We start from the raw sequence: 25,194 nt of genomic DNA, 5'->3' as shown, positions 1-25,194 counted from the left end.
AGTCTGAGATATGGCTTTTTCTTTGCAACTCTGCCTAGAAGGTCAGCATCCCGGAGTCGCCTCTTCACTGTTGACGTTGAGACTGGTGTTTTGCGGGTACTATTTAATGAAGCTGCCAGTTGAGGACCTGTGAGGCGTCTGTTTCTCAAACTAGACACTCTAATGTATTTGTCCTCTTGCTCAGTTGTGCACCGGGGCCTCCCACTCCTCTTTCTATTCTGGTTAGAGCCAGTTTGCGCTGTTCTGTGAAGGGCGTAGTACACAGCGTTGTACGAGATCTTCAGTTTCTTGGTAATTTCTCGCATTGAATAGCCTTCATTTCTCAGAACAAGAATAGACTGACGAGTTTCAGAAGAAAGTTATTTGTTTCTGGCCATTTTGATCCTGTAATCGAACCCACAATTGCTGATGCTCCAGATACTCAACTAGTCTCAAGAAGGCCAGTTTTATTGACTCTTTAATCAGCACAACAGTTTTCAGCTGTGCTAACATAATTGCAAAAGGGTTTTCTAATGATCAATTAGCCTTTTAAAATGATAAACTTGGATTAGCAAACACAACGTGCCATTGGAACACAGGACTGATGGTTGCTGATAATGGGCCTCTGTACGCCTATGTAGATATTCCATTAAAAATCAGCCGTTTCGAGCTACAATAGCCATTTACAACATTAACAATGTCTACACTGTAATTCTGATCAATTTGATGTTATTTTAATGGACAGAAAAATTGCTTTTCTTTCGAAAACAAGGATATTTGTAAGTGACCCCAAAATTTTGAACGGTTGTGTATATATATATCAGTTGGTAGAGCATGGCGCTTGCAACGCCAGGGTTGTGGGTTCGATTCCCACGGGGGGCCAGTATGAAAATGTATGCACTCACTAACTGTAAGTGGCTCTGGATAAGAGCGTCTGCTAAATGACTAAATGTAAATTAGTTTGTTTCATTTTCCATATTTAGCCTTTTCTATGTATTATATATTTCTGCTATTGACTGTTACCATTTTATTGTTGTTGTTATTTTTTAAAAAGTATTATTTACTACCATTTTATATTATTTGTTATTCTTTATTATTTTATTACAATGTATATTGTATACATTGTTGCTTTGGCAATATTGACGCAATGTTTTTCATGCCAATAAAGCAGCTTGAATTTGAGAGAGAGAGAGAGAGAGAGAGACAGAGACAGAGAGAGAGAGAGAGAGAGAGAGAGAGAGAGAGAGAGAGAGAGAGAGAGAGAGAGAGAGAGAGAGAGAGAGAGACAGAGAGAGAGAGAGAGAGACACAGAGACACAGAGAGAGAGAGAGAGAGAGAGAGAGAGAGAGAGAGAGAGAGAGAGAGACACAGAGACACAGAGAGAGAGAGAGAGAGAGAGAGAGAGAGAGAGAGAGAGAGACCGAGATAGAGACAGAGAGAGACAGAGAGAGAGACACAGACACAGAGAGAGACAGACTCTCTCTCTCTCTCTGAATATACACTGACTATATCAAACATTAAGAACACCTTCCTAATATTGAGTTGACAGACCCCCCCCCCCCCCACTCCTACTGGCTCCTACCTGACTGATGGCTGACTCCTGGAGGATTCTGGGAGCGTCCGCGGACAGGATGGCGTGTGTTGCCATGGCGATGATCGGCCCCGCCCCCCTCTCCCTCAGAATCTCCGCTGCCGCCACAAAACCCACCGCATCGTCGATGATGTCATCCTGACACACACACACACACACACACACACCACGTTAACACACACACCCGTCCTGCCCTGGCTGTGTCACACCTCCTTCCTCACCCTCCCTAACCTCTGACCCCAGCCACTCACCACGATGATGGCGACGCGTCCCACCACATCTCCTACGACTGCGATAGGACGCTTCTCCTTAGGGATACAGACTGACACACACAGAAAGACAGAATGGTAAATAAAACCCAAACCATCAGGAGTAATAGATTATGTTAAAAAGGTCCGATGTCGCCGTTTTCATCTCAGTATCAAATCATTTCTGGGGAACAATTAAGTACCTTACTGTGATTGGTTTACATAAAAAATTGTCAAAAATACATGAAAATAGCTTCTTAGCCAAGGGCAGTTTCTCTAGCAAGAATTTATCTAGGACTGTCTGGAAGGGGTCTGAGGGAGGAAGTGAAAACAGAAAACTAGCTGTTATTGGCTGAGAGGTTTGGAACTCTCTCTCTTATTGGTCTATTGACTCATTTACCGCCAGGTGATGTCACCAGGCAGGACAAAACAGGCAAACATTTCAGGCGGTGTTTTCAAACAGATCTTACACTAAAGGGGCATTATCATCATTTTCACAGTATTATTCCAACACCTTATAGTGTGAAATGATATATTTCAGTTTTCGACTGCACCGGGCCTTTAAAGGGATAGTTGGGTATTTTGGCAATGAGGCCCTGTATCTACTTCCCCAGAGTCAGATGAACTGGTGGAGACCATGTTTATGTCTCTGGGTTCAGGCCCTGTATCTACCTCCCCAGAGACAGATGAACTGGTGGAGACCATGTTTATGTCTCTGTGTTCAGGCCCTGTACTGGTGGAGACCATGTTTATGCCTCTGGGTTCAGGCCCTGTATCTACCTAACCCAGAGACAGATGAACTGGTGGAGACCATGTTTATGCCTCTGGGTTCAGGCCCTGTATCTACCTCCCCAGAGTCAGATGAACTGGTGGAGACCATGTTTATGCCTCTGGGTTCAGGCCCTGTATCTACTTCCCCAGAGTCAGATGAACTGGTGGAGACCATGTTTATGCCTCTGGGTTCAGGCCCTGTATCTACCTCCCCAGAGTCAGATGAACTGGTGGAGACCATGTTTATGCCTCTGGGTTCAGGCCCTGTATCTACTTCCCCAGAGTCAGATGAACTGGTGGAGACCATGTTTATGCCTCTGTGTTCAGGCCCTGTATCTACTTCCCCAGAGTCAGATGAACTGGTGGAGACCATGTTTATGTCTCTGGGTTCAGGCCCTGTATCTACCTCCCCAGAGACAGATGAACTGGTGGAGACCATGTTTATGCCTCTGGGTTCAGGCCCTGTACTGGTGGAGACCATGTTTATGTCTCTGTGTTCAGGCCCTGTACTGGTGGAGACCATGTTTATGTCTCTGGGTTCAGGCCCTGTATCTACTTCCCCAGAGTCAGATGTACTGGTGGAGACCATGTTTATGTCTCTGTGTCCAGGCCCTGTACTGGTGGAGACCATGTTTATGTCTCTGGGTTCAGGCCCTGTATCTACTTCCCCCAGAGACAGATGAACTGGTGGAGACCATGTTTATGTCTCTGGGTTCAGGCCCTGTATCTACTTCCCCAGAGTCAGATGAACTGGTGGAGACCATGTTTATGCCTCTGGGTTCAGGCCCTGTATCTACCTCCCCAGGGTCAGATGAACTGGTGGAGACCATGTTTATGCCTCTGGGTTCAGGCCCTGTATCTACTTCCCCAGAGTCAGATGAACTGGTGGAGACCATGTTTATGTCTCTGGGTTCAGGCCCTGTACTGGTGGAGACCATGTTTATGTCTCTGGGTTCAGGCCCTGTACTGGTGGAGACCATGTTTATGCCTCTGGGTTCAGGCCCTGTATCTACTTCCCCAGAGTCAGATGAACTGGTGGAGACCATGTTTATGTCTCTGGGTTCAGGCCCTGTATCTACTTCCCCAGAGTCAGATGAACTGGTGGAGACCATGTTTATGCCTCTGGGTTCAGGCCCTGTATCTACTTCCCCAGAGTCAGATGAACTGGTGGAGACCATGTTTATGTCTCTGGGTTCAGGCCCTGTACTGGTGGAGACCATGTTTATGTCTCTGGGTTCAGGCCCTGTATCTACCTCCCCAGAGTCAGATGAACTGGTGGAGACCATGTTTATGCCTCTGGGTTCAGGCCCTGTACTGGTGGAGACCATGTTTATGTCTCTGGGTTCAGGCCCTGTACTGGTGGAGACCATGTTTATGCCTCTGGGTTCAGGCCCTGTATCTACCTCCCCAGAGTCAGATGAACTGGTGGAGACCATGTTTATGTCTCTGGGTTCAGGCCCTGTACTGGTGGAGACCATGTTTATGTCTCTGGGTTCAGGCCCTGTATCTACCTCCCCAGAGTCAGATGAACTGGTGGAGACCATGTTTATGTCTCTGGGTTCAGGCCCTGTATCTACCTCCCCAGAGTCAGATGAACTGGTGGAGACCATGTTTATGCCTCTGGGTTCAGGCCCTGTACTGGTGGAGACCATGTTTATGCCTCTGGGTTCAGGCCCTGTACTGGTGGAGACCATGTTTATGTCTCTGTGTCCAGGCCCTGTATCTACTTCCCCAGAGTCAGATGAACTGGTGGAGACCATGTTTATGTCTCTGGGTTCAGGCCCTGTATCTACTTCCCCAGAGTCAGATGAACTGGTGGAGACCATGTTTATGCCTCTGGGTTCAGGCCCTGTATCTACTTCCCCAGAGTCAGATGAACTGGTGGAGACCATGTTTATGTCTCTGTGTCCAGGCCCTGTACTGGTGGAGACCATGTTTATGTCTCTGTGTTCAGGCCCTGTATCTACCTCCCCAGAGACAGATGAACTGGTGGAGACCATGTTTATGTCTCTGTGTCCAGGCCCTGTACTGGTGGAGACCATGTTTATGTCTCTGTGTCCAGGCCCTGTACTGGTGGAGACCATGTTTATGTCTCTGTGTCCAGGCCCTGTACTGGTGGAGACCATGTTTATGTCTCTGTGTCCAGGCCCTGTACTGGTGGAGACCATGTTTATGTCTCTGGGTTCAGGCCCTGTACTGGTGGAGACCATGTTTATGTCTCTGGGTTCAGGCCCTGTATCTACCTCCCCAGAGTCAGATGTACTGGTGGAGACCATGTTTATGTCTCTGTGTTCAGGCCCTGTATCTACTTCCCCAGAGACAGATGAACTGGTGGAGACCATGTTTATGCCTCTGGGTTCAGGCCCTGTACTGGTGGAGACCATGTTTATGTCTCTGTGTCCAGGCCCTGTACTGGTGGAGACCATGTTTATGTCTCTGGGTTCAGGCCCTGTATCTACCTCCCCAGAGACAGATGAACTGGTGGAGACCATGTTTATGCCTCTGGGTTCAGGCCCTGTACTGGTGGAGACCATGTTTATGTCTCTGGGGTTCAGGCCCTGTACTGGTGGAGACCATGTTTATGCCTCTGGGTTCAGGCCCTGTATCTACTTCCCCAGAGTCAGATGAACTGGTGGAGACCATGTTTATGCCTCTGTGTCCAGGCCCTGTACTGGTGGAGACCATGTTTATGTCTCTGGGTTCAGGCCCTGTATCTACTTCCCCAGAGTCAGATGAACTGGTGGAGACCATGTTTATGCCTCTGTGTCCAGGCCCTGTACTGGTGGAGACCATGTTTATGCCTCTGGGTTCAGGCCCTGTACTGGTGGAGACCATGTTTATGCCTCTGGGTTCAGGCCCTGTACTGGTGGAGACCATGTTTATGTCTCTGTGTTCAGGCCCTGTACTGGTGGAGACCATGTTTATGTCTCTGGGTTCAGGCCCTGTATCTACCTCCCCAGAGACAGATGAACTGGTGGAGACCATGTTTATGCCTCTGGGTTCAGGCCCTGTACTGGTGGAGACCATGTTTATGCCTCTGGGTTCAGGCCCTGTATCTACCTCCCCAGAGACAGATGAACTGGTGGAGACCATGTTTATGTCTCTGGGTTCAGGCCCTGTATCTACCTCCCCAGAGACAGATGAACTGGTGGAGACCATGTTTATGCCCTCTGGGTTCAGGCCCTGTACTGGTGGAGACCATGTTTATGCCTCTGGGTTCAGGCCCTGTATCTACTTCCCCAGAGTCAGATGAACTGGTGGAGACCATGTTTATGTCTCCTGGGTTCAGGCCCTGTATCTACTTCCCCAGAGTCAGATGAACTGGTGGAGACCATGTTTATGCCTCTGTGTTCAGGCCCTGTACTGGTGGAGACCATGTTTATGCCTCTGGGTTCAGGCCCTGTATCTACTTCCCCAGAGTCAGATGAACTGGTGGAGACCATGTTTATGTCTCTGTGTCCAGGCCCTGTACTGGTGGAGACCATGTTTATGTCTCTGTGTCCAGGCCCTGTACTGGTGGAGACCATGTTTATGTCTCTGTGTCCAGGCCCTGTACTGGTGGAGACCATGTTTATGTCTCTGTGTCCAGGCCCTGTACTGGTGGAGACCATGTTTATGTCTCTGGGTTCAGGCCCTGTACTGGTGGAGACCATGTTTATGTCTCTGGGTTCAGGCCCTGTATCTACCTCCCCAGAGTCAGATGTACTGGTGGAGACCATGTTTATGTCTCTGTGTTCAGGCCCTGTATCTACTTCCCCAGAGACAGATGAACTGGTGGAGACCATGTTTATGCCTCTGGGTTCAGGCCCTGTACTGGTGGAGACCATGTTTATGTCTCTGTGTCCAGGCCCTGTACTGGTGGAGACCATGTTTATGTCTCTGGGTTCAGGCCCTGTATCTACCTCCCCAGAGACAGATGAACTGGTGGAGACCATGTTTATGCCTCTGGGTTCAGGCCCTGTACTGGTGGAGACCATGTTTATGTCTCTGGGTTCAGGCCCTGTACTGGTGGAGACCATGTTTATGCCTCTGGGTTCAGGCCCTGTATCTACTTCCCCAGAGTCAGATGAACTGGTGGAGACCATGTTTATGCCTCTGTGTCCAGGCCCTGTACTGGTGGAGACCATGTTTATGTCTCTGGGTTCAGGCCCTGTATCTACTTCCCCAGAGTCAGATGAACTGGTGGAGACCATGTTTATGCCTCTGTGTCCAGGCCCTGTACTGGTGGAGACCATGTTTATGCCTCTGGGTTCAGGCCCTGTACTGGTGGAGACCATGTTTATGCCTCTGGGTTCAGGCCCTGTACTGGTGGAGACCATGTTTATGTCTCTGTGTTCAGGCCCTGTACTGGTGGAGACCATGTTTATGTCTCTGGGTTCAGGCCCTGTATCTACCTCCCCAGAGACAGATGAACTGGTGGAGACCATGTTTATGCCTCTGGGTTCAGGCCCTGTACTGGTGGAGACCATGTTTATGCCTCTGGGTTCAGGCCCTGTATCTACCTCCCCAGAGACAGATGAACTGGTGGAGACCATGTTTATGTCTCTGGGTTCAGGCCCTGTATCTACCTCCCCAGAGACAGATGAACTGGTGGAGACCATGTTTATGCCTCTGGGTTCAGGCCCTGTACTGGTGGAGACCATGTTTATGCCTCTGGGTTCAGGCCCTGTATCTACTTCCCCAGAGTCAGATGAACTGGTGGAGACCATGTTTATGTCTCTGGGTTCAGGCCCTGTATCTACTTCCCCAGAGTCAGATGAACTGGTGGAGACCATGTTTATGCCTCTGTGTTCAGGCCCTGTACTGGTGGAGACCATGTTTATGCCTCTGGGTTCAGGCCCTGTATCTACTTCCCCAGAGTCAGATGAACTGGTGGAGACCATGTTTATGCCTCTGGGTTCAGGCCCTGTACTGGTGGAGACCATGTTTATGTCTCTGGGTTCAGGCCCTGTACTGGTGGAGACCATGTTTATGTCTCTGGGTTCAGGCCCTGTATCTACCTCCCCAGAGACAGATGAACTGGTGGAGACCATGTTTATGTCTCTGTGTTCAGGCCCTGTACTGGTGGAGACCATGTTTATGTCTCTGGGTTCAGGCCCTGTACTGGTGGAGACCATGTTTATGTCTCTGGGTTCAGGCCCTGTACTGGTGGAGACCATGTTTATGCCTCTGGGTTCAGTATAAAGGAGGTTAGAGGTAGTTTCACAATCCAATGCTAACTAGCGTTAGCGCAATGACTGGAAGTCCACAGGAACAGCTGTAGCTAGCATGCAGGTACCCCCTGTATATAGCCTCATTATTGCCTGGACTAACCTGTACCCCCTGGAGCCTCATTATTACCTGGACTAACCTGTACCCCCTGGAGCCACATTATTACCTGGACTAACCTGTACCCCCTGTATATAGCCTCATTATTACCTGGACTAACCTGTACCCCCTGGAGCCTCATTATTACCTGGACTAACCTGTACCCCCTGGAGCCTCATTATTACCTGGACTAACCTGTACCCCCTGGAGCCTCATTATTACCTGGACTAACCTGTACCCCCTGGAGCCTCATTATTACCTGGACTAACCTGTACCCCTGGAGCCTCATTATTACCTGGACTAACCTGTACCCCTGGAGCCTCATTATTACCTGGACTAACCTGTACCCCCTGGAGCCTCATTATTACCTGGACTAACCTGCACCCCCTGGAGCCTCATTATTACCTGGACTAACCTGTACCCCTGGAGCCTCATTATTACCTGGACTAACCTGTACCCCCTGTATATAGCCTCATTATTACCTGGACTAACCTGTACTCCCTGGAGCCTCATTATTACCTGGACTAACCTGTACCCCCTGGAGCCTCATTATTACCTGGACTAACCTGTACCCCTGGAGCCTCATTATTACCTGGACTAACCTGTACCCCCTGGAGCCACATTATTACCTGGACTAACCTGTACCCCCTGTATATAGCCTCATTATTACCTGGACTAACCTGTACCCCCTGGAGCCTCATTATTACCTGGACTAACCTGTACCCCCTGGAGCCTCATTATTACCTGGACTAACCTGACCCCCCTGGAGCCTCATTATTACCTGGACTAACCTGTACCCCCTGGAGCCTCATTATTACCTGGACTAACCTGTACCCCCCTGGAGCCTCATTATTACCTGGACTAACCTGTACCCCCTGGAGCCTCATTATTACCTGGACTAACCTGTACTCCCTGGAGCCTCATTATTACCTGGACTAACCTGTACCCCTGTATATAGCCTCATTATTACCTGGACTAACCTGTACCCCCTGGAGCCTCATTATTACCTGGACTAACCTGTACCCCCTGGAGCCACATTATTACCTGGACTAACCTGTACCCCCTGTATATAGCCTCATTATTACCTGGACTAACCTGTACCCCCTGGAGCCTCATTATTACCTGGACTAACCTGTACCCCCTGGAGCCTCATTATTACCTGGACTAACCTGTACCCCCTGGAGCCTCATTATTACCTGGACTAACCTGTACCCCCTGGAGCCTCATTATTACCTGGACTAACCTGTACCCCCTGTATATAGCCTCATTATTACCTGGACTAACCTGTACCCCCTGGAGCCTCATTATTACCTGGACTAACCTGTACCCCCTGGAGCCTCATTATTACCTGGACTAACCTGTACCCCCTGGAGCCTCATTATTACCTGGACTAACCTGTACCCCCTGTATATAGCCTCATTATTACCTGGACTAACCTGTACCCCAGCCCATTGACTCGGTACCGGTACCCCCTGTATATAGCCTCATTATTACCTGGACTAACCTGTACCCCAGCCCATTGACTCGGTACCGGTACCCCCTGTATATAGCCTCATTATTACCTGGACTAACCTGTACCCCCTGTATTTAGCCTCATTATTACCTGGACTAACCTGTACCCCAGCACATTGACTCGATACCGGTACCCCCTGTATATAGCCTCATTATTACCTGGACTAACCTGTACCCCAGCCCATTGACTCGGTACCGGTACCCCCTGTATATAGCCTCATTATTACCTGGACTAACCTGTACCCCCTGTATATAGCCTCATTATTACCTGGACTAACCTGTACCCCAGCACATTGACTCGATACCGGTACCCCCTGTATATAGCCTCATTATTACCTGGACTAACCTGTACCCCTGCCCATTGACTCGGTACCGGTACCCCCTGTATATAGCCTCATTATTACCTGGACTAACCTGTACCCCAGCCCATTGACTCGGTACCGGTACCCCCTGTATATAGCCTCATTATTACCTGGACTAACCTGTACCCCAGCACATTGACTCGATACCGGTACCCCCTGTATATAGCTTCACTACTGTTATTTTATTTTACTATTTTTTACTTAACACATATTTTTCTTAAAACTGCATTGTTGGTTAAGGGCTTGTTAGTAAGCATTTCACTGTAAGGTCACCTGTTGTATTCGGCGCATGTGGCAAATAAAATGTGATTTGATTTGAACTCCACTCCACGGTAGTTAGATAATAAGTCTTTAGCTGACTAAACTCCACTCCATGGTAGTCAGATAATAAGTCTTTAGCTGACTAAACGCCACTCCATGGTAGTCAGATAATAAGTCTTTAGCTGACTAAACTCCACTCCATGGTAGTCAGATAATAAGTCTTTAGCTGACTAAACTCCACTCCATGGTAGTCAGATAATAAGTCTTTAGCTGACTAAACTCCACTCCATGGTAGTCAGATAATAAGTCTTTAGCTGACTAAACTCCACTCCATGGTAGTCAGATAATAAGCCTTTAGCTGACTAAACTCCACTCCATGGTAGTCAGATAATAAGTCTTTAGCTGACTAAACTCCACTCCGTGGTAGTCAGATAATAAGCCTTTAGCTGACTAAACTCCACTCCATGGTAGTCAGATAATAAGTCTTTAGCTGACTAAACTCCACTCCATGGTAGTCAGATAATAAGTCTTTAGCTGACTAAACTCCACTCCATGGTAGTCAGATAATAAGCCTTTAGCTGACTAAACTCCACTCCATGGTAGTCAGATAATAAGTCTTTAGCTGACTAAACTCCACTCCATGGTAGTCAGATAATAAGTCTTTAGCTGACTAAACTCCACTCCATGGTAGTCAGATAATAAGTCTTTAGCTGACTAAACTCCACTCCATGGTAGTCAGATAATAAGTCTTTAGCTGACTAAACTCCACTCCATGGTAGTCAGATAATAAGTCTTTAGCTGACTAAACTCCACTCCATGGTAGTCAGATAATAAGCCTTTAGCTGACTAAACTCCACTCCATGGTAGTCAGATAATAAGTCTTTAGCTGACTAAACTCCACTCCATGGTAGTCAGATAATAAGCATTTAGATGACTAAACTTCACTCCATGGTAGTCAGATAATAAGTCTTTAGCTGACTAAACTCCACTCCATGGTAGTCAGATAATAAGTCTTTAGCTGACTAAACTCCACTCCATGGTAGTCAGATAATAAGCCTTTAGCTGACTAAACTCCACTCCATGGTAGTCAGATAATAAGTCTTTAGCTGACTAAACTCCACTCCATGGTAGTCAGATAATAAGTCTTTAGCTGACTAAACTCCACTCCATGGTAGTCAGATAATAAGTATTTAGCTGACTAAACTCCACTCCACGGTAGTCAGATAATAAGTCTTTAGCTGACTAAACTCCACTCCACGGTAGTCAGATAATAAGTATTTAGTTTTGGGGTTATGCTCAGGGAAAACAATTAGGATAATCTATATTTCCAAGTCCTATTCTTGAAGATCGAGGGGTATTACATTCGTTGGAGTGACTGGAAATCTGACAGACTTTGGTGTTTAATGTAAAGATGCAGCCTAATCATACTATTATCTGTAGCAGTAGAAAGCAATGGGTCAGAAGAAGCCTACATAACCAACCCATCAAGTAAAATGCAACGTCCATTTATGGCCAGCTATGCAAACTCTTACATTGATTTAACCTGCAATAGATGTCGTTCAACTGGTGATATTCACTGTCCTCTTAACCTCTTAAATGGAACTACACGTAATCTAGAAATGTAATCTAAAACGTAATCTAAAACGTAATCTGAAACGTAATCTAAAACGTAATCTCATCTAAAACGTAATCTGAAACGTAATCTAAAACGTAATCTAAAACGTAATCTGAAACGTAATCTAAACGTAATCTAAAACGTAATCTAAAACATAATCTAAAACGTAATCTAAAACGTAATCTAAAACATAATCTAAAACATCATCTAAAACATCATCTAAAACGTAATCTAAAACGTAATCTCATCTAAAACATCATCTAAAACGTAATCTCATCTAAAACGTAATCTGAAACGTAATCTAAAACGTAATCTAAAACGTAATCTGAAACGTAATCTGAAACATAATCTAAAACGTCATCTAAAACGTCATCTGAAACATAATCTAAAACGTAATCTGAAACCTAATCTAAAACGTCATCTAAAACATACTCTAAAACGTAATCTAAAACGTAATCTAATCTAAAACGTAATCTAAAACGTAATCTGAAACATAATCTGAAACGTAATCTGAAACGTAATCTAAAACGTAATCTAAAACGTAATCTAAAACGTAATCTGAAACGTAATCTAAAACGTAATGTAATCTAAAATGTAATCTAAAACGTCATCTGAAACGTCATCTAAAACGTAATCTAAAACGTCATCTGAAACGTAATCTAAAACGTAATCTGAAACGTAATCTAAAACGTAATCTAAAACGTAATCTAAAACATAATCTAAAACATAATCTAAAACGTAATGTAATCTAAAACGTAATCTAAAACGTAATCTGAAACGTAATCTGAAACGTAATCTGAAACGTAATCTGAAACGTAATCTAAACGTAATCTAAACGTAATCTAAAATGTAATCTAAAATGTAATCTGAAACGTAATCTAAAACATAATCTAAAACGTAATCTAAACGTAATCTAAAACGTAATCTAAAACGTAAACTGAAACGTAATCTAAAACGTAATCTAATCTAAACGTAATCTAAAATGTAATCTAAAATGTAATCTGAAACGTAATCTAAAACGTAATCTAAAACGTAATCTAATATAAAACGTAATCTAAAACGTAATCTGAAACGTAATCTGAAACGTAATCTGAAACGTAATCTAAAACGTAATCTAAAACGTAATCTAAAACGTAATGTAATCTAAAACATAATCTAAAACGTCATCTGAAACGTCATCTGAAACGTAATCTAAAACGTAATCTAAAACGTAATCTAAAACGTAATCTAAAACGTAATCTAAAACATAATCTAAAACGTCATCTGAAACGTAATCTAAAACGTAATCTAAAACGTAATCTAAAACGTAATCTAAAACGTAATGTAATCTAAAACGAATCTAAAACGTAATGTAATCTAAAACGTAATGTAATCTAAAACGTAATCTAAAACGTAATCTAAAACGTAATGTAATCTAAAACGTAATCTAAAACGTCATCTAAAACGTAATCTAAAACGTTATCTATAACGTAATCTGAAACGTAATCTGAAACGTAATCTAATCTAAAACGTAATGTAATCTAAAACGTAATCTAAAACGTAATCTAAAACGTAATCTAAAACGTAATCTGAAACGTAATCTAATCTAAACGTAATCTAAAACGTAATCTAAAATGTAATCTGAAACGTAATCTAAAACGTCATCTAAAACGTCATCTAAAACGTCATCTAAAACGTAATCTAAAACGTAATCTCATCTAAAACGTAATCTAAAACGTAATCTAAAACGTAATCTAATCTAAACGTAATCTAAAATGTAATCTAAAATGTAATCTGAAACGTAATCTAAAACGTAATCTAAAACGTAATCTAAAACGTAATCTGAAACGTAATCTAATCTAAAACGTAATGTAATCTAAAACGTAATCTAAAACGTAATCTAAAACATAATCTAAAACGTAATCTGAAACGTAATCTAATCTAAACGTAATCTAAAATGTAATCTAAAATGTAATCTGAAACGTAATCTAAAACGTAATCTAAAACGTCATCTAAAACGTAATCTAAAACGTCATCTAAAACGTAATCTAAAACGTAATCTCATCTAAAACGTAATCTAAAACGGAATCTGAAACGGAATCTAAAACGGAATCTAATCTAAACGTAATCTAAAATGTAATCTAAAATGTAATCTGAAACGTAATCTAAAACGTAATCTAAAACGTAATCTAAAACGTAATCTAAAACGTAATCTGAAACGTAATCTAATCTAAAACGTAATGTAATCTAAAACGTAATCTAAAACGTAATCTAAAACATAATCTAAAACGTAATCTGAAACGTAATCTAATCTAAACGTAATCTAAAATGTAATCTAAAATGTAATCTGAAACGTAATCTAAAACGTAATCTAAAACGTCATCTAAAACGTAATCTAAAACGTAATCTAAAACGTAATCTCATCTAAAACGTAATCTAAAACGTAATCTGAAACGTAATCTAAAACGTAATCTAATCTAAACGTAATCTAAAATGTAATCTAAAATGTAATCTGAAATGTAATCTAAAACGTAATCTAAAACGTAATCTAAAACGTAATCTAAAACGTAATCTCATCTAAAACGTAATCTAAAACGTAATCTAATCTAAAACGTAATCTAAAACGTAATCTGAAACGTAATCTGAAACGTAATCTAAAACGTAATCTAAAACGTAATGTAATCTAAAACGTAATCTAAAACGTAATCTAAAACGTCATCTAAAACGTCATCTGAAACGTCATCTAAAACGTAATCTGAAACGTAATCTGAAACTTAATCTAAAACTTAATCTAAAACGTAATCTAAAACATAATCTAAAACGTAATCTAAAACGTAATGTAATCTAAAACGTAATCTAAAACGTAATCTAAAACATAATCTAAAACGTCATCTGAAACGTAATCTAAAACATAATCTAAAACGTAATCTAAAACATAATCTGAAACGTAATCTAAAACGTCATCTGAAACGTAATCTAAAACGTAATCTAAAACGTAATCTAAAACGTAATCTGAAATGTAATCTAAAACGTAATCTAAAACGTAATGTAATCTAAAACGTAATCTAAAACGTAATGTTATCTAAAACGTAATCTAAAACGTAATGTAATCTAAAACGTAATCTAAAATGTAATCTAAAACGTAATGTAATCTAAAACGTAATCTAAAACGTAATGTAATCTAAACGTAATCTAAACGTAATGAAATCTAAAACGTAATCTAAAACGTAATCTAAAACGTAATGTAATCTAAAACGTAATGTAATCTAAAACGTAATCTAAAACGTAATCTAAAACGTAATCTGAAACGTAATCTGAAACGTAATCTAATCTAAAACGTAATCTAAAACGTAATCTAAAATGTAATCTAAAATGTAATCTGAAAACGTAATCTAAAACGTAATCTAAAACGTAATGTAATCTAAAACGTAATCTAAAACGTAATGTAATCTAAAACGTAATCTAAAACGTAATCTAAAACGTAATCTAAAACGTAATCTGAAACGTAATCTAATCTAAAACGTAATGTAATCTAAAACGTAATCTAAAACGTAATCTAAAACATAATCTAAAACGTAATCTGAAACGTAATCTAATCTAAACGTAATCTAAAATGTAATCTAAAATGTAATCTGAAACGTAATCTAAAACGTCATCTAAAACGTCATCTAAAACGTCATCTAAAACGTAATCTACAACGTAATCTCATCTAAAACATAATCTAAAACGTAATCTGAAACGTAATCTAAAACGTAATCTAATCTAAACGTAATCTAAAATGTAATCTAAAATGTAATCTGAAATGTAATCTAAAACGTAATCTAAAACGTAATCTAAAACGTAATCTAAAATGTAATCTCATCTAAAACGTAATCTAAAACGTAATCTAATCTAAAACGTAATCTAAAACGTAATCTGAAACGTAATCTGAAACGTAATCTAAAACGTAATCTAAAACGTAATCTAAAACGTAATGTAATCTAAAACGTCATCTAAAACGTCATCTAAAACGTCATCTAAAACGTCATCTAAAACGTAATCTAAAACGTAATCTAAAACGTCATCTAAAACGTCATCTAAAACGTCATCTAAAACGTCATCTAAAACGTAATCTGAAACGTAATCTAAAACGTAATCTAAAACGTAATCTAAAACATAATCTAAAACGTAATCTAAAACGTAATGTAATCTAAAACGTAATCTAAAACGTAATCTAAAACATAATCTAAAACGTCATCTGAAACGTAATCTAAAACATAATCTAAAACGTAATCTAAAACATAATCTGAAACGTAATCTAAACGTAATGTAATCTAAACGTAATCTAAAACGTAATGTAATCTAAAAGCGTAATGAAATCTAAACGTAATCTAAAACGTAATCTAAAACGTAATGTAATCTAAAACGTAATCTAAAACGTAATGTAATCTAAAACTAAATTTAAAAACGTAATCTAAAACGTCATCTGAAACGTAATCTAAACGTAATCTAACGTAATCTAAACGTAATCTGAAATGTAATCTAAAACGTAATCTAAAACGTAATGTAATCTAAAACGTAATCTAAAACGTAATGTTATCTAAACGTAATCTAAAAGCGTAATGTAATCTAAAACGTAATCTAAAATGTAATCTAAAACGTAATGTAATCTAAAACGTAATCTAAAACGTAATGTAATCTAAAACGTAATCTAAAACGTAATGAAATCTAAAACGTAATCTAAAACGTAATCTAAAACGTAATGTAATCTAAAACGTAATGTAATCTAAAACGTAATCTAAAACGTAATCTAAAACGTAATCTAAAACGTAATCTGAAACGTAATCTGAAACGTAATCTAATCTAAAACGTAATCTAAAACGTAATCTAAAATGTAATCTAAAATGTAATCTGAAAACGTAATCTAAAACGTAATGTAATCTAAAACGTAATCTAAAACGTAATGTAATCTAAAACGTAATCTAAAACGTAATCTAAAACGTAATCTAAAACGTAATCTAAAACGTAATCTGAAACGTAATCTAATCTAAAACGTAATGTAATCTAAAACGTAATCTAAAACGTAATCTAAAACATAATCTAAAACGTAATCTGAAACGTAATCTAATCTAAACGTAATCTAAAATGTAATCTAAAATGTAATCTGAAACGTAATCTAAAACGTCATCTAAAACGTCATCTAAAGCGTCATCTAAACGTAATCTAAACGTAATCTCATCTAAAACATAATCTAAAACGTAATCTGAACGTAATCTAAAAACGTAATCTAATCTAAACGTAATCTAAAATGTAATCTAAAATGTAATCTGAAATGTAATCTAAAACGTAATCTAAAACGTAATCTAAAATGTAATCTCATCTAAAACGTAATCTAAAACGTAATCTAATCTAAAACGTAATCTAAAACGTAATCTGAAACGTAATCTGAAACGTAATCTAAAACGTAATCTAAAACGTAATCTAAAACGTAATGTAATCTAAAGCGTCATCTAAAAGCGTCATCTAAAAGCGTCATCTAAAAAGCGTCATCTAAAACGTAATCTGAAACGTAATCTAAAACGTAATCTAAAACGTAATCTAAAACATAATCTAAAACGTAATCTAAAACGTAATGTAATCTAAAACGTAATCTAAAACGTAATCTAAAACATAATCTAAAACGTCATCTGAAACGTAATCTAAAACATAATCTAAAACGTAATCTAAAACATAATCTGAAACGTAATCTAAAACGTAATGTAATCTAAAACGTAATCTAAAACGTAATGTAATCTAAAACGTAATGAAATCTAAAACGTAATCTAAAACGTAATCTAAAACGTAATGTAATCTAAAACGTAATCTAAAACGTAATGTAATCTAAAACTAAATTTAAAACGTAATCTAAAACGTCATCTGAAACGTAATCTAAAACGTAATCTAAAACGTAATCTAAAACGTAATCTGAAATGTAATCTAAAACGTAATCTAAAACGTAATGTAATCTAAAACGTAATCTAAAACGTAATGTTATCTAAAACGTAATCTAAAACGTAATGTAATCTAAAACGTAATCTAAAATGTAATCTAAAACGTAATGTAATCTAAAACGTAATCTAAAACGTAATGTAATCTAAAACGTAATCTAAAACGTAATGAAATCTAAAACGTAATCTAAAACGTAATCTAAAACGTAATGTAATCTAAAACGTAATGTAATCTAAAACGTAATCTAAAACGTAATCTAAAACGTAATCTGAAACGTAATCTGAAACGTAATCTAATCTAAAACGTAATCTAAAACGTAATCTAAAATGTAATCTAAAATGTAATCTGAAAACGTAATCTAAAACGTAATCTAAAACGTAATGTAATCTAAAACGTAATCTAAAACGTAATGTAATCTAAAACGTAATCTAAAACGTAATCTAAAACATAATCTAAAACGTAATCTAAAACGTAACCTGAAACGTAATCTAATCTAAAACGTAATGTAATCTAAAACGTAATCTAAAACGTAATCTAAAACATAATCTAAAACATAATCTGAAACGTAATCTAATCTAAACGTAATCTAAAATGTAATCTAAAATGTAATCTGAAACGTAATCTAAAACGTCATCTAAAACGTCATCTAAAACGTCATCTAAAACGTCATCTAAAACGTAATCTCATCTAAAACATAATCTAAAACATAATCTGAAACGTAATCTAAAACGTAATCTAATCTAAACGTAATCTAAAATGTAATCTAAAATGTAATCTGAAATGTAATCTAAAACGTAATCTAAAACGTAATCTAAAACGTAATCTAAAATGTAATCTCATCTAAAACGTAATCTAAAACGTAATCTAATCTAAAACGTAATCTAAAACGTAATCTGAAACGTAATCTGAAACGTAATCTAAAACGTAATCTAAAACGTAATCTAAAACGTAATGTAATCTAAAACGTCATCTAAAACGTCATCTAAAACGTCATCTAAAACGTCATCTAAAACGTAATCTGAAACGTAATCTAAAACGTAATCTAAAACGTAATCTAAAACATAATCTAAAACGTAATGTAATCTAAAACGTAATCTAAAACGTAATCTAAAACATAATCTAAAACGTCATCTGAAACGTAATCTAAAACATAATCTAAAACGTAATCTAAAACATAATCTGAAACGTAATCTAAAACGTAATGTAATCTAAAACGTAATCTAAAACGTAATGTAATCTAAAACGTAATGAAATCTAAAACGTAATCTAAAACGTAATCTAAAACGTAATGTAATCTAAAACGTAATCTAAAACGTAATGTAATCTAAAACTAAATTTAAAACGTAATCTAAAACGTCATCTGAAACGTAATCTAAAACGTAATCTAAAACGTAATCTAAAACGTAATCTGAAATGTAATCTAAAACGTAATCTAAAACGTAATGAAATCTAAAACGTAATCTAAAACGTAATGTAATCTAAAACGTAATCTAAAACGTAATCTAAAACGTAATGTAATCTAAAACGTAATCTAAAACGTAATGTAATCTAAAACGTAATCTAAAACGTAATCTAAAACGTAATCTAAAACGTAATCTAAAACGTAATCTGAAACGTAATCTAATATAAAACGTAATCTAAAACGTAATCTGAAACATAATCTAAAACGTAATCTAAAACATAATCTGAAACGTAATCTAAAACGTAATGTAATCTAAAACGTAATCTAAAACGTAATGTAATCTAAAACGTAATCTAAAACGTAATGAAATCTAAAACGTAATCTAAAACGTAATCTAAAACGTAATGTAATCTAAAACGTAATCTAAAACGTAATGTAATCTAAAACGTAATCTAAAACGTAATCTAAAACGTAATCTAAAACGTAATCTGAAACGTAATCTGAAACGTAATCTAATCTAAAACGTAATCTAAAACGTAATCTAAAATGTAATCTAAAATGTAATCTGAAAACGTAATCTAAAACGTAATCTAAAACGTAATCTAAAACGTAATGTAATCTAAAACGTAATCTAAAACGTAATGTAATCTAAAACGTAATCTAAAACGTAATCTGAAACGTAATCTAAAACGTAATCTAAAACGTCATCTAAAACGTAATCTAAAACGTCATCTAAAACGTAATCTAAAACGTAATCTCATCTAAAACGTAATCTGAAACGTAATCTAAAACGTAATCTAATCTAAACGTAATCTAAAATGTAATCTAAAATGTAATCTAAAATGTAATCTAAAACGTAATCTAAAACGTAATCTAAAACGTAATCTAAAACGTAATCTCATCTAAAACGTAATCTAAAACGTAATCTAATCTAAAACGTAATCTAAAACGTAATCTGAAACGTAATCTGAAACGTAATCTGAAACGTAATCTAAAACGTAATCAAAAACGTAATCTAAAACGTAATGTAATCTAAAACGTAATCTAAAACGTAATCTAAAACGTCATCTAAAACGTCATCTAAAACGTCATCTGAAACGTCATCTAAAACGTAATCTGAAACGCAATCTAAAACGTAATCTAAAACGTAATCTAAAACATAATCTAAAACGTAATCTAAAACGTAATGTAATCTAAAAGGTAATCTAAAACGTAATCTAAAACATAATCTAAAACGTCATCTGAAACGTAATCTAAAACATAATCTGAAACGTAATCTAAAACGTAATGTAATCTAAAACGTAATCTAAAACGTAATGTAATCTAAAACGTAATGAAATCTAAAACGTAATCTAAAACGTAATCTAAAACGTAATGTAATCTAAAACGTAATCTAAAACGTAATGTAATCTAAAACTAAATTTAAAACGTAATCTAAAACGTAATCTAAAACGTAATCTGAAACGTAATCTGAAACGTAATCTAATCTAAAACGTAATCTAAAACGTAATCTAAAATGTAATCTAAAATGTAATCTGAAAACGTAATCTAAAACGTAATCTAAAACGTAATCTAAAACGTAATGTAATCTAAAACGTAATCTAAAACGTAATGTAATCTAAAACGTAATCTAAAACGTAATCTAAAACGTAATCTAAAACGTAATCTGAAACGTAATCTAATCTAAAACGTAATCTAAAACGTAATCTGAAACATAATCTAAAACGTAATCTAAAACATAATCTGAAACGTAATCTAAAACGTAATGTAATCTAAAACGTAATCTAAAACGTAATGTAATCTAAAACGTAATCTAAAACGTAATGTAATCTAAAACGTAATCTAAAACGTAATCTAAAACGTAATCTAAAACGTAATCTGAAGCGTAATCTGAAACGTAATCTAATCTAAAACGTAATCTAAAACGTAATCTAAAATGTAATCTAAAATGTAATCTGAAAACGTAATCTAAAACGTAATCTAAAACGTAATGTAATCTAAAACGTAATCTAAAACGTAATGTAATCTAAAACGTAATCTAAAACGTAATCTGAAACGTAATCTAAAACGTAATCTAAAACGTAATCTAAAACGTAATCTAAAACGTCATCTAAAACGTAATCTAAAACGTAATCTCATCTAAAACGTAATCTGAAACGTAATCTAAAACGTAATCTAATCTAAACGTAATCTAAAATGTAATCTAAAATGTAATCTAAAATGTAATCTAAAACGTAATCTAAAACGTAATCTAAAACGTAATCTAAAACGTAATCTCATCTAAAACGTAATCTAAAACGTAATCTAATCTAAAACGTAATCTAAAACGTAATCTGAAACGTAATCTGAAACGTAATCTGAAACGTAATCTAAAACGTAATCAAAAACGTAATCTAAAACGTAATGTAATCTAAAACGTAATCTAAAACGTAATCTAAAACGTCATCTAAAACGTCATCTGAAACGTCATCTAAAACGTAATCTGAAACGCAATCTAAAACGTAATCTAAAACGTAATCTAAAACATAATCTAAAACGTAATCTAAAACGTAATGTAATCTAAAACGTAATCTAAAACGTAATCTAAAACATAATCTAAAACGTCATCTGAAACGTAATCTAAAACGTAATCTAAAACGTAATCTAAAACGTAATCTGAAACGTAATCTAAAACGTCATCTGAAACGTAATCTAAAACGTAATCTAAAACGTAATCTAAAACGTAATCTAAAACGTAATCTGAAATGTAATCTAAAACGTAATCTAAAACGTAATCTAAAACGTAATGTAATCTAAAACGTAATCTAAAACGTAATGTTATCTAAAACGTAATCTAAAACGTAATGTAATCTAAAACGTAATCTAAAACGTAATCTAAAACGTAATCTAAAACATAATGTAATCTAAAACGTAATCTAAAACGTAATGTAATCTAAAACGTAATCTAAAACGTAATCTGAAACGTAATCTAAAACGTCATCTGAAACGTAATCTAAAACGTAATCTAAAACGTAATCTAAAACGTAATGTAATCTAAAACGTAATCTAAAACGTAATGTAATCTAAAACGTAATCTAAAACGTAATCTAAAACGTAATCTGAAACGTAATCTGAAACGTAATCTAATCTAAAACGTAATCTAAAACGTAATCTAAAATGTAATCTGAAAACGTAATCTAAAACGTAATTTAAAACGTAATCTAAAACGTAATGTAATCTAAAACGTAATCTAAAACGTAATGTAATCTAAAACGTAATCTAAAACGTAATCTAAAACGTAATCTAAAACGTAATGTAATCTAAAACGTAATCTAAAACGTAATGTAATCTAAAACGTAATCTAAAACGTAATCTAAAACGTAATGTAATCTAAAACGTAATCTAAAACGTAATGTAATCTAAAACGTAATCTAAAACGTAATCTAAAACGTAATCTAAAACGTAATCTGAAACGTAATCTAATCTAAAACGTAATCTAAAACGTAATCTAAAATGTAATCTAAAATGTAATCTGAAAACGTAATCTAAAACGTAAACTAAAACGTAATCTGAAAAGTAATATAAAACGTAATCTAAAACGTAATCTAAAATGTAATCTAAAACGTAATCTGAAACGTAATCTAAAACGTAATCTGAAACGTAATCTGAAAAGTAATATAAAATGTAACTACATGTAATCTGAAACGTAATCTACGTAATCCCCCAAAGTAATGATTTATCACGAGGGCCATAAACAACAACTAGTAATGCTGCACACTCCAAGGAAGGTTCCATTCTCACCTTTCTGGTCAAAATAGTTAGAAATTGCTGAGGTGTTTCCTATTCAACAAAACTGTATGAATAAGGCTTGGAATTACTTCTATGCTTTCTAAATGTAGTAATAATCAAACGATAAAAACGACTAACTATAAGATTTCACCTTCCTTGTAACTGTAAAATACATATTATACGTTTAGTGTTAGAGAAAATGTGCATGTAGGTCTCCTGCTCAAAACGTCTCCCCCCACAGCTGGGAACGTCACTCAGACCTCTAGCTCGGCTTCCTGACCTCGCTAGGAACTCAGATCTCTAGCTCGGCTTCCTGAACTCGCTAGGAACTCAGATCTCTAGCTCGGCTTCCTGACCTCGCTAGGAACTCAGATCTCTAGCTCGGCTTCCTGAACTCGCTAGGAACTCAGATCTCTAGCTCGGCTTCCTGAACTCGCTAGGAACTCAGATCTCTAGCTCGGCTTCCTGACCTCGCTAGGAACTCAGATCTCTAGCTCGAGCTTCCTGACCTCGCTAGGAACTCAGATCTCTAGCTCGGCTTCCTGAACTTCGCTAGGAACTCAGATCTCTAGCTCGGCTTCCTGACCTCGCTAGGAACTCAGATCTCTAGCTCGGCTTCCTGACCTCGCTAGGAACTCAGATCTCTAGCTCGAGCTTCCTGACCTCGCTAGGAACTCAGATCTCTAGCTCGGCTTCCTGACCTCGCTAGGAACTCAGATCTCTAGCTCGGCTTCCTGACCTCGTTAGGAACTCAGATCTCTAGCTCGGCTTCCTGACCTCGCTAGGAACTCAGATCTCTAGCTCGGCTTCCTGACCTCGCTAGGAACTCAGATCTCTAGCTCGAGCTTCCTGACCTCGCTAGGAACTCAGATCTCTAGCTCGGCTTCCTGACCTCGCTAGGAACTCAGATCTCTAGCTCGGCTTCCTGACCTCGCTAGGAACTCAGATCTCTAGCTCGGCTTCCTGACCTCGCTAGGAACTCAGATCTCTAGCTCGGCTTCCTGACCTCGCTAGGAACTCAGATCTCTAGCTCGGCTTCCTGAACTCGTTAGGAACTCAGATCTCTAGCTCGGCTTCCTGAACTTGTTAGGAACTCAGATCTCTAGCTTGGCTTCCTGAACTCGTTAGGAACTCAGATCTCTAGCTCGGCTTCCTGAACTCGCTAGGAACTCAGATCTCTAGCTCGGCTTCCTGAACTCGTTAGGAACTCAGATCTCTAGCTCGGCTTCCTGAACTCGTTAGGAACTCAGATCTCTAGCTTGGCTTCCTGAACTCGTTAGGAACTCAGATCTCTAGCTCGGCTTCCTGAACTCGTTAGGAACTCAGATCTCTAGCTTGGCTTCCTGAACTCGTTAGGAACTCAGATCTCTAGCTCGGCTTCCTGAACTTGTTAGGAACTCAGATCTCTAGCTCGGCTTCCTGAACTCGCTAGGAACTCAGATCTCTAGCTCGGCTTCCTGAACTCGCTAGGAACTCAGATCTCTAGCTCGGCTTCCTGAACTCGCTAGGAACTCAGATCTCTAGCTCGGCTTCCTGAACTCGTTAGGAACTCAGATCTCTAGCTCGGCTTCCTGAACTCGTTAGGAACTCAGATCTCTAGCTCGGCTTCCTGAACTCGTTAGGAACTCGCCTTTCAACCCTGCCTTTAGGTAACTGTGTGGTGTGTGTGTGGGCCTCTTACAGGGTACTTGAGGTAGACCTCCAGAGGTTCTGACTGTCGGAGGAGAGTGTCGTCCGTCCAGCAGGTCCGTCTCTGCATCTCCGTGGATCACAGCGATACACACACGCAACCTCTCGGCTAGGGACTGGGCCCTACACACACACACACACACACACGTTTAGTTGTAGTGTGTTGATTCACAGTGAACTGAAGGAAGGAGCGTTAGGGTTGCTCACCTCTTAGCGGAGGCCGGTGATTTGGCCACGATGACGGCATTACTGTAGTCTGGAATCTACAGGGAGACAACAGGGGGTTATGGGTAGTGGAGTCTGGAATCTACAAGGAGTCAACAGGGGGTTATGTGTAGTGAAGTCTGGAATCTACAGGGGGTTATGGATAGTATAGTCTGGAATCAACAAGGAGTCAACAGGGGGTTATGGGTAGTGTAGTCTGGAATCTACAGGGAGACAACAGGGGGTTATGGGTAGTGGAGTCTGGAATCTACAAGGAGTCAACAAGGGGTTATGTGTAGTGAAGTCTGGAATCTACAGGGAGACAACAGGGGGTTATGGGTGGGTAGTGAAGTCTGGAATCTACAGGGGATTATGGATAGTGTAGTCTGGAATCTACAGGGGGTTATGGGTAGTGTAGTCTGGAATCAACAAGGAGTCAACAGGGGGTTATGGGTAGTGTAGTCTGGAATCTACAGGGAGACAACAGGGGGTTATGGGTAGTGGAGTCTGGAATCTACAGGGAGTCAACAGGGGGTTAT

At 38.3% G+C, this 25,194-nt stretch overlaps 1 protein-coding gene across 4 annotated transcripts in view; it reads right to left on the bottom strand.

Moving 5' to 3' along the window:
* LOC121537321 (phosphoribosyl pyrophosphate synthase-associated protein 2) overlaps positions 1-25,194 on the bottom strand; it is an 86,860-nt gene that overhangs the window by 12,109 nt on the left and 49,557 nt on the right. For all 4 annotated transcript variants that reach the window (XM_045217724.1, XM_045217725.1, XM_045217727.1 and 1 more), the window contains 4 exons: positions 24,659-24,714; positions 24,444-24,574; positions 1,822-1,892; positions 1,562-1,708 (listed from right to left, as the gene is read on the bottom strand). In XM_045217724.1, coding sequence (XP_045073659.1) covers positions 1,562-1,708; positions 1,822-1,892; positions 24,444-24,574; positions 24,659-24,714 — 405 coding nt within the window. The remainder of the gene's footprint in view (positions 1-1,561; positions 1,709-1,821; positions 1,893-24,443; positions 24,575-24,658; positions 24,715-25,194) is intronic.

The sequence above is a fragment of the Coregonus clupeaformis genome, unplaced genomic scaffold, assembly GCF_020615455.1.
Source record: "Coregonus clupeaformis isolate EN_2021a unplaced genomic scaffold, ASM2061545v1 scaf1197, whole genome shotgun sequence".
NCBI lineage: Eukaryota > Metazoa > Chordata > Actinopteri > Salmoniformes > Salmonidae > Coregonus > Coregonus clupeaformis.
Note: the sequence above shows the minus strand (reverse complement) of the source record. Positions and strands in the feature narration are given on the sequence as shown.